At 47.8% G+C, this 13362-nt stretch overlaps 2 protein-coding genes across 11 annotated transcripts in view; both read left to right on the top strand.

Annotated features, from left to right (window-relative positions):
* CHD4 (chromodomain helicase DNA binding protein 4) overlaps window positions 1-7336 on the top strand; it is a 37801-nt gene extending 30465 nt beyond the window's left edge. For 4 of the 8 annotated variants that reach the window (XM_023232326.3, XM_023232328.2, XM_023232330.2 and 1 more), the window contains exons 38-40: window positions 4259-4457; window positions 6383-6546; window positions 6722-7336. In XM_023232326.3, the coding sequence (XP_023088094.1) occupies window positions 4259-4457; window positions 6383-6546; window positions 6722-6739 (381 nt within the window). In that variant the 3' untranslated portion in view covers window positions 6740-7336. Of the gene's footprint in view, window positions 1-4258; window positions 4458-6382; window positions 6553-6721 lie in introns of those variants that run through there. The other 4 variants (XM_023232323.2, XM_023232329.2, XM_023232325.3 and 1 more) reach the window with 4 other exon arrangements.
* Window positions 7337-9388: 2052 nt separating this feature from the next.
* NOP2 (NOP2 nucleolar protein) overlaps window positions 9389-13362 on the top strand; it is a 16453-nt gene continuing 12479 nt past the window's right edge. The window contains exons 1-5 of one of the 3 annotated variants that reach the window (XM_023232332.2): window positions 9389-9510; window positions 9727-9909; window positions 10978-11023; window positions 11156-11244; window positions 11448-11671. In XM_023232332.2, the coding sequence (XP_023088100.2) occupies window positions 9804-9909; window positions 10978-11023; window positions 11156-11244; window positions 11448-11671 (465 nt within the window). In that variant the 5' untranslated portion in view covers window positions 9389-9510; window positions 9727-9803. Of the gene's footprint in view, window positions 9511-9726; window positions 9910-10977; window positions 11024-11155; window positions 11245-11435; window positions 11672-13362 lie in introns of all 3 variants that reach the window. The other 2 variants (XM_023232331.2, XM_023232333.2) reach the window with 2 other exon arrangements.

The following is a 13362-nucleotide window of genomic DNA, read 5'->3' as shown; positions in this document are numbered from 1 at the left end:
TTTGAGATGGAGTCTCGCTCTGTTGCCCGGGCTGGAGTGCAGTGGCCAGATCTCAGCTCACTGCAAGCTCCGCCTCCCGGGTTTACACCATTCTCCTGCCTCAGCCTCCCGAGTAGCTGGGACTACAGGTGCCTGCCACCTCGCCTGGCTAGTTTTTTGTATTTTTTTTAGTAGAGACGGGGTTTCACCGTGTTAGCCAGGATGGTCTCGATCTCCTGACCTCGTGATCCACCTGTCTCAGCCTCCCAAAGTGCTAGGATTACAGGCTTGAGCCACCGCGCCCGGCTGTTTTTGGTATTTTTAGTAGAGATGGGGTTTCACCATGTTGCTAGGCTGGTCTCAAACTCCTGACCTAAAGTGATCCACCTGCCTTGGCCACCCAGATTGCTGGGATTACAGGCGTGAGCCACTGTGCCTGGCCTGGTTCCTTTTTCTGGGCTAAAGAGTAGCTGTGTGGGCCAGGTGCGGTGGTTCACGCCTGTAATCCCAACACTTTGGGAGGCTGATGCAGGAGAATTGCTTGAAGCCGGGAGGTGGAGATTTCATTGAGCTAAGATTGTGCCATGGCATTCCAGCCTGTGCAACAGAGTGAGACTCTGTCTCAAAAAGAAAGAAAAAAAAAAAAGAAAAAGACATGTCTGTTGTCTCATAAGCTGAGTATAATCGGGGAAGAAATGTACACTAATAAGCCTTCAAGTATTATGTACTTAGCAATGATGTGCCCGGGGATAAAGAGACAAAGCATGGTATCGGCTTTCAAGGAGCTTTCAGTTTCAAGTAGGAGCACATGTGTAATCAAATGAATGCCATTCTGCATATCAGGAGAGAGATTGCTGATTGGCATAAGAAAGTTCCCCAGAATTGCTTGAAACCGGGAGGTGGAGGTTACAGTAAGCCGAGATCCCACCACTGCACTCCAGTCTGGTGACAGAGTGAGACTCATCTCAAAAAGGAAAAGAAAAAGTTCTCAGAGAGGCAGACACAGTGGCTAATCCCAGCATTTTAAAATAACTGATTGCTTGAGTCCAGGAGTTCGAGACCAGCTTGGGCAACATGGCAAAATGCCACGTCTACAGAAAATACAAAAATTCGCCAATTCTGGTGGCATGCATCTGTAGTTCCAGCTACTCGGGAGGCTGCAATGAGCCTAGATTGTGCCACTGCACTCCAGCCTAGGCATTAGAGTGAGACGCTATTTTTTTTTTTTTTTTATTGAGACAGAGTCTTGATGTATTGGCAGGCTGGAGTGCAGTGGCGTGATCTCTGCTCACTGCAACCTCTGCCTCCTGAGTTCAAGTGATTCTCCTGCCTCAGCCTCTAATTTTTGTATTTTTAGTAGAGACAGGGTTTTAGCATATTGGCCAGGATGGTCTCGATCTCTTGACCTTGTATCTGCCCGCCTTGGCCTCCCAAAGTGCTGAGATTACAGGCCTGAGCCACTGCGCCATCCGAGACCCTGTCTTTAAAAAAAGAAAAAAAGTTTTCCAGAGGATTTGGAGTAGGGAGGGAACTCACAAATGGCTTTATGGAGAAGATGGCATTGGAATAAAGTTTTGAGGAATGCAATGGAGATTTTTTGGTAGGAACAGAAGGGTATCTGAACAAAGGGATTAGGTTGGGCAAAGACATAAGGCAGCAAAGTTTAGTGTGTCTGGAAACAGCAAATAGCCCAGTTGAGCTGTGGGGAAACATTTGTGTTGGGTGATGGTTGGGAGGTAAGTTGGAAAGAGAAAGGTGGAAGAGCTAGAGGTCAGTAGGTGGGTTCTTGGCACCAGATAAGAGAGTTTGGACTTTACCCTATTGTTAATGGGCAGCCACTGAAAGTTTGTGAGCAGAGTTTTGATAGGACCAAGGGAAATGGAAACAGCATTCATAAGATTATAAAACTATCATATAATCAGGAGGCGTTAAGGGTCTGGGCTGTGATGCTGGTTGTGGAAAATGAAAAGGGTAAAGATAACGGAAACAAAACACCAAATAATTTACTGGACTTAGTGACCTATTGTAGGGGTCAGTAAACCTTTTTTCCCTCCCGCAAACCAAAAATGGTTAATAAACCCCCCCCCCCCCTTTTTTTTTTTTTGAGACAGTCTTACTCTGTTGCCCAGGTTGGAGTGCAGTGGGGACATCTCCCAGCTCACTTGCAACCTCCGCCTCCCGTGTTCAACCAATTCTCCTACCTCAGCCTCCTGAGTAGGTGGGATTACAGGCATGTACCATCATGCCTGGCTAATTTTTGTGTTTTTAGTAGAGATGGGGTTTTGCCATATTGGCCAGGCTGGTCTCAAATTCTGGACCTCAGGTGACCTGCCCGCCTTGTCCTCCCAAAGTGCTGGGATTACAGGCGTGAGCCACTGCACCCGACCAAACCTTTTCCATTTAAGGGCCAGATAGGCTTCAGGCTTTGTGGGACATGTGGTCTCTGTTGTACATACTTAACTCCGTTTTCGTTGTATGAAAGCAGCCACAGGGGATACATAAACAAATAAGTTAGGATGTGTTTCAGCATTTCATCTATGGATATTACAATTTGAATTTTGTATAATTCTCATTAAGTGGCATGAAATAGTCTTGTTTTGACTTTTTGCCAACCATTTTAAAATGTAAAACCCATTCTTAGCTCTTCAGCCATATAAAAAGCAGGTGGTGGGGCAGAGCTGGCCCACAGGCTGTAGCTCGCCAACTCCTGACTTACTGGATTTGAGGTACAGAGTGAGACTGAAAATAACATTTTGAGCCTGAGTCACTGAGAAAGTTGAATTGTCATTTAAGAAGAGAGAGAGCAATTTGTAGAAAAGAATGATACCGAATTTTAGACAAGTCTTTTGGTATTTCTCACAAATCAGCACCCCTCCCACTCCTACCCCCATCACCATACACTAGTTGGATCAGAACCAGTGCTCAAGGTACATGTTTGAGAAGCATCAAATCATCTGCATAGAAGTGCTGGCAGACACTAGGAGAGGAGAAGGGTATGAGAAATCTCATATGTTGAGTCATAGGTTTTATGAATATATTTTTTAAGTAATTAAAATCTTTTCATAAATTAAGAACCAACATTCTGCCTCTTGGGATATATTTCAAAGAACCTTTAATACAGCTCCATCAGGTGACATATGCCTGAGTGTTTTTGCAGTATGATTTTTGGTGATGGGGGCCTAGAGGCAACCTAAATGTTCAGCATTAGGAGAATGCATAGGTAAAACATGTATTCATATCATGGGGCATTAAACAACAGAAGCAACAAAAATCATGTGCATACAACATAAGTGTACCCTTTAAAAAGTATGTAGTGGGAGAAGAAAAAGCATTTTATAGGTACAGAAAACATCATTCTGTAACTTAGAAACGTACATATGAAACAAAAACACAGTCTTTAAAAACCTACACAAAAAGCCACAGTATTACTATATTGGAAAGGTTGCTTTTCAGAGGAATGGAAGTGAGATGGCGATAAGAGGAAATAAAAAACAAAAATATTTTAAAATAGCAAAATAACCCTCTTTTTTTGAGACAGAGTTTCCCTCTATCATTCAGGCTGGAGTGCAGTGGCACGATCCCGGCTCACTGCAACCTTTGCCTCCCGGGTTCAAGCATTCTTCTGCCTCAGCCTCTTGAGCAGCAGCAGTTACAGGTGTGCACTACCATACCTTGCTAATTTTTGTGTTTTTAGTAGAAATGGGGTTTTGTCATGTTGGCCAGGCTGGTCTTGAACTCCTGACCTCAAGTGATCTGCCCGTCTCAGCCTCCCAAAGTGCTGGGATTACAGGTGTGAGCCACCATGCCCAGCCAAAACGTGTTTTTGAAGAGTAGTTGATAAAGAGTAGATGATAAAAAGGAAGATGTTTAACTGTGTAACTAAATGAAAACATAATATGGATATGTATATAGTATGATCTCAGTTGTGTAAAAAACTATGCACAAAAAAACCTAAAAAGAAAAACATTAGGATGTATTTCTAGAAGGTGGGATTATCTCTTGTTAATTTTTGATACTCTATTTTCTAAATTGAGTTTTTATCGCTTTTGTGTAAGAGAACCTAAAGGGTAAAGAGTTTTAAAAACGAGGACATTGAAAAAGGGAAAGAAAAAAGGTACAAGGCAAAGTTAAACTGCTTGGGTGTGGGAATGAGCTGTCCATGAAATTATTCATAGGTTCTTATTACTATCAGAAACAATGAGGTGAGCTGAGAGGCCAGTCAGAAGTGAGCCAAGTGAGTTATCAGTCGAACTCCCATTTCCTCTTATCCCTTGTCCAGCTCTTAGAACAAGCTCTGGTGATTGAGGAACAGCTGCGCCGGGCTGCTTACTTGAACATGTCAGAAGACCCTTCTCACCCTTCCATGGCCCTCAACACCCGCTTTGCTGAGGTGGAGTGTTTGGCGGAAAGTCATCAGCACCTGTCCAAGGAGTCAATGGCAGGAAACAAGCCAGCCAATGCAGTCCTGCACAAAGGTAGCCAGTGGCTCCCCTGCCTCCTGCTGATGAGGCCTCCTCCCTCATCTAACTGCATCCCAATGTACATATATTTGTTTTCAAACCTTTTTCAGAGCTCCTTTGGGAGTTTAGGAGGTGGTAGGGACCTTTGCCATCTTGGGGAAGTTAATATCTTAGAGGCAATCAAGGACAGTAGTTCTTTGCCTCTTTTTTTTTTTTTTTTTTTTTTTTTAAGAGGTGGGCTCTTGGCTGGGCACGGTGGCTGACGTCTGTAATCTCAGCACTTTGGGAGGCCAAGGTGGGTGGATCACGAGGTTAGGAGTTCGAGACCAGCCTGGCCAACATGGTGAGACCCCGTCTCTACTAAAAATAGAAAAATTAGCTGGGCATGTGGCGCATGCCTGTAATCCTAGCTGCTCAGGAGGCTGAGGCAAGAGAATCGCTTGAAACTGGGAGGTAGAGTTTGCAGTAAACCAAGATCATGCCATTGCACGGGCTATCAGCCTGGGCACCACAGTGAGACTCCGGAAAAAAAAAAAAAGAGATGGGCTCTCAACATTTTGCCCGGGTGGGTCTTGAACTCCTGGACTCAAGTGATCCTCTTGCCTCAGCCTCCTGAGTAGCTGGAACTACAAATATGTGCCACTGTACCCGGCCACCTTTTTTTTTTTTTTTTTTTTCTTTTTGAGATGGAGTCTAGCTCTGTTGCCCAGGCTCTGGAGTGCAATGGTGTGATCTTGGCCCACTGCAACCTCTGCATGCAATTATCCTGCCTCAGCCTCCCGAGCAGCTGGGACTATAGGCATGCGCCACCACTTGCGGCTAGTTTCTGTATTTTTAGTAGAGATGGGGTTTTACCATGTTGGCAAAGCTGCTCTCAGACTGACTTCAAGTAGTCTCCCTGCCTCTGCCTCCCAAAGTGCTGGCATTATAGGCGTGAGCCACTGTGCCCCGCCCTGGCCACCTTTTTTTTTTTTTTGAGGCGGAGTTTTGCTCTTGTTGCCCAGGCTGGAGTGCAATGGCGTGATCTCGGCTCACTGCAACCTTTGCCTCCCAGGTTCAAGCGATTCTCCTGCCTCAGCCTCCTGAGTAGCTGTGATTACAGGCATGCGCCACCATGCCCTGCTAATTTTGTTTTTTTGTTTGTTTGTTTTTTGAGATGGAGTTTTGCTCTTGTTGCCCAGGCTGGAGTGCAATGGCATGATCTCAGTTCACCACAACCTCCGCCTCCCCGGTTCAAGTGATTCTTCTGCCTCAGCTTCCCAAGTTGCTGGGATTACAGGCGCCCGCCACCATGCCCGGCTAATTTTTTGTATTTTTAGTAGAGATGGGGTTTCACCATGTTGGCCAGGCCGGTCTCGAACTCCTGACCTCAGATGATCCACCTGCCTCTGCCTCCCCAAGTGCTGGGATTACAGGCATGAGCCACCGCGCCCGGCCACCTCTTTTAACTTTAAATATATTCAGGTTCTTGAGATGGAAAGCAAAGCAGAATAATATAGTGTCATTTGGGATACTTTAGAGGTAACTTCAGGTGATAAAAGATCCCTTCAAATTCTAGACCCCTTTCAACATTTTGTTTCTAATTAAAGTAAAAGGTTATGAGGAGGCGGAGGGTGAAATAAGGAAAAGAATGCTGTTATAATGGAGGTGGGAGACAGATTCTGAAGGTAGAGAAGAGAAAAAACAGGAATAAGCTTCTCAAGAAGAGGAAATAGAGTAATAGGGATAGTGAAGGTTTAGGTGACTTTTAAGAGCACAAAATCATGAACAGTTGGAACTGGAATATGAGGAGCAGGAATTTGAACATGGTGGAGGTCAGGTCAGGTGACAGAAGATAACACATCACAGTCACTTGGTTACTGAGAAGTGATGCTGGTCCACTAGGGTAGAGGGAGCTCAGTCTTGGCCACCACAGCTCACCACCTCTTTTTCTCCCTTTGCAGTTCTGAAACAGCTGGAAGAACTGCTGAGTGACATGAAAGCCGATGTGACTCGACTCCCAGCTACCATTGCCCGAATTCCCCCAGTTGCTGTGAGGTTACAGATGTCAGAGCGTAACATTCTCAGCCGCCTGGCAAACCGGGCACCCGAACCTACCCCACAGCAGGTAGGACCATTTTCTTCTTGACACCACCTCTTCCTGCAGAACCATTCTGGAGCTTGTAACTTTGTTGTATGTCCCTAGCTTTACGTACTGGGTGGGTAGGCTGTCAGTGAATTCCCTTGAGATTGGGTGGATTCCTATCATCTGGAATTCTGACTCCTTGGGTCTCCTTCTCTAGGTAGCCCAGCAGCAGTGAAGATGCAGACTGATACCACCTCCACCACTGAGCAGTGACCTTCCTCACTTTCTCTTGTCCCAGCTTCTCCCTGGGGGGCCTGAGAGACCCTCACCTTCCTTCTGCCCATCTTCCATGTTGTAAAGGAACAGCCCCAGCGCACTGGGGGAGGGGAGGGAGTGAGGGGCAGTGGTGCCCTTCCTGCAGGAGAGACATGCAGCAGTAGCGCCGGCGCCATCTGCAGGAGCTGGCGGGCTGGCCTTCTGGACCCTGGCTTCTCCCCACTGTAACGCCTGTTACACAGAAACTGTTGTGGGTTCCTGCCAGGCTTGAAGAAAATGATCTGAATTTTTTCCTCCTTTTGGTTTTATTTTGTTGGTTTATTTTGTGTTTTCTTTTCTCCTTTTTTGGGGGTATTCAGAGTGGGCTGGGCCCCTGGGCGAGACACAGCTACCTCTGTTGGCATCTTTTTAATACCAGGAACCCAGCGGCTCTAGCCACTGAGCGGCTAAATGAAATAAAGTGGGAAAAAAAAAAAAAAAAAAAAAACAACCAAAAGCATAAAACCACAGCAAATTTCTTGATGAAAATTGAAAATAAAAGTTTCCTTGTATTTTAGTGCTCTGGTTCGGTGTGGGTGTAGGTGCAGATGGATGAGTGTGTGCAGTAGGAGCCTGGCACCCTTAAAAATTAAGGGCTATGTGGTGTCCTGATACCCCACTGAAGAACTGGGTTATGTGTGGGTACAGTGTGTGCCTGGCCAGTGATGACTTCCACCTGTGGAAAATGAGAGGCTGCAAAACTGCAAGTACCACCGCTTAATGGCTCTGTGACCTTGAGCAAGTTAACTTCTGTGGGATGCAGGTTTCTCATGTATACCTCATACGGTTGTCGAGTTAAACCAGTAAAGTACATGGAACAGTTTTTTTTTTTTTTTTTCCTGAGACGGAGTCTTGCTCTGTCCCCCAGGCTGGAGTGCAGTGGCCGGATCTCAGCTCACTGCAAACTCCGCCTCCCGGGTTCACGCTGTTCTCCCGCCTCAGCCTCCGGAGTAGCTGGGACTACAGGCGCCCACCACCTCGCCCGGCTAGTTATTTTGTATGTTTTAGTAGAGACGGGGTTTCACCGTGTTAGCCAGGATGGTCTCGATCTCCTGACCTCGTGATCCGCCCGTCTCGGCCTCCCAAAGTGCTGGGATTACAGGCTTGAGCCACCGTGCCCGGCCTGGAACAGTTTTTAACACCTAACCACTACCTTAATGTTAGTTTCAAGGAAGGCTGAGGGGGGTTTTCTTGCTCAGTTGTGCAAAATTGGGATGCAATTTGTGGAATAACACAGCCTCAACCCCACACCCCCGGAGGCCCGACCTAACGCCCTCCAACCTTGAAACCCTGGCCCCTCCTCATGTCTCAGACCAGGTCGGGTTGCAACCCGTTGTTTCCTAACTAATTGTAGACCCACCTGAAAGCGAGTTCCGGCCGAGGCCGTGTGCGGACCAGGTGTAGTGCAGCACCTTAACTGAGGCGCTGAGCAGGAGTGAGCACCAAGGAAGGTGCTGGGAGGTTGGGGCACGGTGCCTCACAGCCTGTATTCTCAGCACAAAGGTTGGGGGCAAGAGGATCCATTAAGCCCAGGAGTTCTAGAGCAGCCCTGGCAACATAGACCCCACCCCCTAGACCCCGTCTCTATAAAAAGATTTTTTTTTAAAAGGGGCTGGGGCTGGGAGTAGGAGTTGAGTGGCATGGAATTCCATGATTTTTTTTTTGAGATGGAGTCTTGCTCTGTCGCCAGGCTGGAGTACAGTGGCGCCATCTCAGCTCACTGCAACTTCTGCCTCCCAGGTTCAAGCGATTCTTCTGCCTCAGCTTCCCGAGTAGCTGGGACTACAGGCGTGCGCCACCACGCCCGGCTAATTTTTGTATTTTTTAACAGAAGATTTCACCATGTTGGCCAGGATGGTCTGGATTTCTTGACCTGATGATCCACCCGCCTTGGCCTCTCAAGAGTGCTGGGATTACAGGCATGAGCCACCGCGCTCGGCTGTTTTTTGTGGGATTTTTTGAGGTGGAGTTTCGCTCTTGCTCAGGCTGAAGTGGCACGATCTGGGCTCACTGCAACCTCCGCCTCCCGGGCTCAAGCAATTCTGCCTCAGCCTCCCGAATAGCTGGGATTATAGGCGCCCGCCACCACGCCCAGCTAATTTTGTGTTTTTAGTAGGGACGGAGTTTCAACGTGTTGGCCAGGCTGGTCTCGAACTCCTGACCTCAGGTGATCCACCCACCTCAGCCTCCCAAAGTGCTGGGGTTACAGGCGTGAGCCACCGTGCCCAGCCTGGAATTACGTTATCTTGAGGCTCGACTAGGGCAGTGGATGCCAGAGAGAGGGCCCCGCTGTCGGACCCTGGTTCGAGGAGAGGGTGCAGCTTTCACGCACCAGCTTTTCCAACAGAAACTGGCCGTGAGGCTAAAAGCCAACTCCTTGAGGGAAGGGCGGTCACACTCAGCGGTTTCTCGTCACAGTGCTCCCTCCACCCGCCGCGGGTGTAAGCTGCGCGGCTCCTTTGAACTTCCCCCTACTCGCCGCCGCCGGCTCCGCGGGCGTTCCCTGGTCGAGCGTTAAGTTCCGGGTGCGGCGGCCGACTGGACGCAACAGGAAGAGGCGGGGCCGCGAGGCTAGCGCTATCGTTGCGCCTGCGTGGAAGGACTCTGTGGCGAGTCCCGGGAGAAAGCTAGCGGCGGGTTGCACGTGGAGCGCGTGCCGAAGAACAGTCTCGGGCCTTAACCCGCGTTCTGGTGGGTCTAGAGGAAATTGGGGGACGAAGGGTGGCAGCACTGACCTGGTCTGGGACGTGGGGAGAGGAGTGCACTACCTGGGTTTCAGGGTGGGAGGGCGTTCGTTCGGTCGGGCCTCCAAGGGGATAGCGGGGGTACTTGAGTCGCGGGTGCTGAGTCGGGGGTGCTGAGTGAGTTGCGGGTGCTGAGTTGAGGTTGTGCCCTTTCCCCCCATAGTACGCCAAGCCAGCGTTCTGCCGTTTCCTCCGGCACGCGCGACGCCACCTTCTCACATTTCTGTCTGCCAAAGTACCATGGGGCGCAAATTGGACCCTACGAAGAAGGAGAAGCGGGGGCCAGGCCGAAAGGCCCGGAAGCAGAAGGGCGCCGAGACAGAACTCGCCAGGTTCTTGCCTGCAGGTAAGGATTAGTTGTGGTCTCCTGATGCCTCAGCTTTTGCAGTATTCTGTATCATAACCTCTTCTCTTTTTTAGTCTTTGTTCATTTTGTATTTAAGTGGAATCTTCTATGTATGAGTTACTAGGAGGTATGAATGAAACACTGTCGTTTAGATTGTAGGGAACTGTTTAGGTCGTAGAGATGTGAAGAACGGACACAACTATTCATGCAAGAAAAGGTGTGATTTAAAACATTGTGAGTTCAGAGGAAGGGAGATCGCATGCAGAACTGCATGTTAAGCTGGGTTTTGAAAAATGGGTTAAGTTGTACCAAGAGGAAGTAGTGAAGGGGAGGGGTCAGTCGTTGATTTTTTGGAAGGAATGGAAATGGAAAAGCACGGATCCCGCTTCTCCATGCCAAGTAGTAGTTACTGTGTGGAAGACTGGTGGGAGATAACACAGGACCTGGAGTTTGTGTTGGGCTTTGGATAAAGGATGCAGTTTATTGAGATAGTAGCAAGTCCTGGGCTCTATGTTGAACTTGTTGGTCTTGTTATGTCACTTCATCATCTTAGAGTTCTGTGAGAGAGGCACTATTAAGGAAATGGATGCGGAGAGGTTAAGAAACTCGTATAGCCAGGCTCAGTGGCTCACGTCTGTAATCCCAACACTTTGGGAGACCGAGGCAGGTGGATCACCTGAGGTCCGGTGTTCAAGACCAGCCTGGCCAACGTGGTGAAACCCTGTCTCACCATGTGAGACAGGGTTTTGTATTTAGGTGAAACTAAATACAAAAATTAGTTGGGTGTGGTGGTGGGAGGCTGAGGCAATAGAATCGCTTGAACCTGGGAGACGGAGGTTGCAGTGAGCTGAGATCACGCCATTGCACCACTCCAGCCTGGAAGACCAAGAGTGAAACTCCATTTCAAAAAAAGAAACTCATATACAATTATTAAATAATGACAGGGCTGAGATTTAAATGGACTCCTTTTAATTAGTGTACTAATTCTCTTAACATGTTTATTTCCATTCCCATTTATTTTCAGTGTCCCCTGTAACTTGTTCTGCCTCATTTTTCTTTTTCAAACAGTAAGTGACGAAAATTCCAAGAGGCTATCTAGTCGTGCTCGAAAGAGGTAAGTTTGGGTGTCAGGACTTAATTGGTACTGCTCATCTTTGACCATCTCACTTTTCCCTATGGTGGAAATGGCAGAGCCTGGAAATATCTTTCCATTTTTTCACTCCTTGAATCTCTTGTGTCTTTTCAGGGCAGCCAAGAGGAGGCTGGGCTCTGCTGAAGCCCCTAAGACAAATAAGTCCCCTGAGGCCAAACCATTGCCTGGAAAGCTACCAAAAGGTCAGTGAAACTAAGAGCTGGATGCTACATGAGGAGTCCTCTGGGTCCTGGGTAGGGAAGGAGTTGCTAAACATTTCCGGAATGAAAGGAACAGCCAGAGGACATTCTGAAAGGTAGAAAGTACAGGCTCCCAGGGTGTGGGGCCAGGGAATGTGTGGCTGCCATTAGTCCAGGACTCTTCAAACCCTTAGGGATTTTTGCAGGAGCTGTCCAGACAGCTGGTAAGAAGGGACCCCAATCCCTATTTAATGCTGCTCAAGGCAAGAAGCGCCCAGCACCTAGCAGTGATGAGGAAGAGGAGGAGGAAGACTCTGAAGAAGATGATGTGGTGAACCAGGGGGACCTCTGGGGCTCGGAGGATGATGCTGATATGGTAGATGACTATGGAGCTGACTCCAACTCTGAGGATGAGGAGGAAGGTGAAGAGGTGAGATTTATCTCTGGGCATTCAGAGAAGGATCCTTGCTATTTAGTTTCTTTCCAGATTCTTGAGACTGTTTCTTAGTGGCAAGGATAAGCCTGACCAGAGGAAAGGGGTTTTTGTGCTCCATCACTGTTTCCCTACTGCCTTATATCCTCTCCCAGTGCACCTACAAGTTTGAAGGAGCTGTAGGATAGAGCATTTAAAAAATCTAGAAGGCTCTCTTGGTGTGGATGTGGGAAGGTGGACAATGGTGTGCTCCACTGATGGGAGCAGAAATGCACTTTTTATAAAGCAGTTATCTCAGAACTTTGAAATATTTGTTCCTTTTGGCTGGGTATGGTGGCTCACATCTGTAATTCCAGCACTTTGGGAGGCTGAGGCAGGAGAATTGCTTGAGCCCAGGAGTTGGAGACCAGCTTGGGCAACATAGGGAGATACTGTCTCTACAAAAAATTAAAAAATTGGCTGGGTGCAGTGGCTCACGCCTATAATCCTGGCACTTGGGAGGCCGAGGTGAGCGGATCACCTGAGCTCAGGAGTTCGAGACCAGCCTGGACAACATGGCAAAACCCCATCTCTACTAAAAATATAAAAATTAGCTGATGTGGTGGTGTGCACCTGTAATCCCAGCTACTCCTAGCTACCCGGGAGGCTGAGGCAGGAGAATCGCTTGAACCTGGGAGGTGGAGGTTGCAGTGAGCCAAGATCGTGCCATTGCACTCCAGCCTGGACAACAAAGTGAGACTCTGTCTCAAAAAAAATAAAAAGTTAAAAAATTGTTTAAAAATTAGCTGAGTGTGGTGGCGTACGCCTGTAGTCCCAGCTACTCAGGATGCTGAGGCGGGAAGATGGCTGGAGCTTGGGAGGTTGAGGCTGCAGTGAGTTGTGATCTTACCACTGCACTCCAGCCTGGGTGACAGAGTGAGACTGTCTCAAAAAAACAAAAAAACAAAAAAAACTTCTTCCTTTTGACATAGTAATTCCTTATTAAGGAAGATGATCCAAAACGTCAGCAAATAGTTCTTTACTGAGGTGCAGGAAATTATTATACAGTTAGTATGTGGATGTATTATTAGAATCGTATAGAAAAAAAAGAGAAAGTCCCCATGTGCACCCCTTTCTTCCATCCCTTTGTATCTACAGGGTCATTATTAGGTTTGCAGGCACCATGTGGATCATAATGCCAAAAACTCTGGAAACTTCCAAAATATACAATATGCTTAAGTAAGTTATGGTTCATGCATATGATGCAGTTAACACTGGTCATTGTGTCTATGAAAATGCCTGTGATCTAACTGAAGTCTAAAAAGCAAGAAACAAACTTGAAAATGGATTATATGAAAAATACAGAGTAACTTTAAAAAAAATACGGCAAAATGGGCCAGGTGTGGTGTTTGGACGAACGGAGGGAGGATGGTGCACTTCCGGGTTCTTCTTCACCACCAACTCTTCCCATGTGTGCGAGAATGCAGCTGAAGCCCGGGAAGGTGCAGATTAATCAGGCATGCACCAGGTGATGTCGATCCAAGGCGACCAAGATTTACCTGGTGGCACCTGCGGAGCGGCCCCCCTCCCCCGACATGCCCGTGCCCTGCCTATTGCCCTTCCACTCCTAGAAAAGTCGCTCCCAGCAGATGCACCGGGGGCGGGCTTTCTCAGCCCCCACTCTTGTCGGGGACTGTATTAGAAACTCC

This window comes from Piliocolobus tephrosceles, chromosome 10 (genome assembly GCF_002776525.5).
Source record: "Piliocolobus tephrosceles isolate RC106 chromosome 10, ASM277652v3, whole genome shotgun sequence".
NCBI lineage: Eukaryota > Metazoa > Chordata > Mammalia > Primates > Cercopithecidae > Piliocolobus > Piliocolobus tephrosceles.
This window is presented reverse-complemented; position numbering and strand designations above follow the sequence as displayed.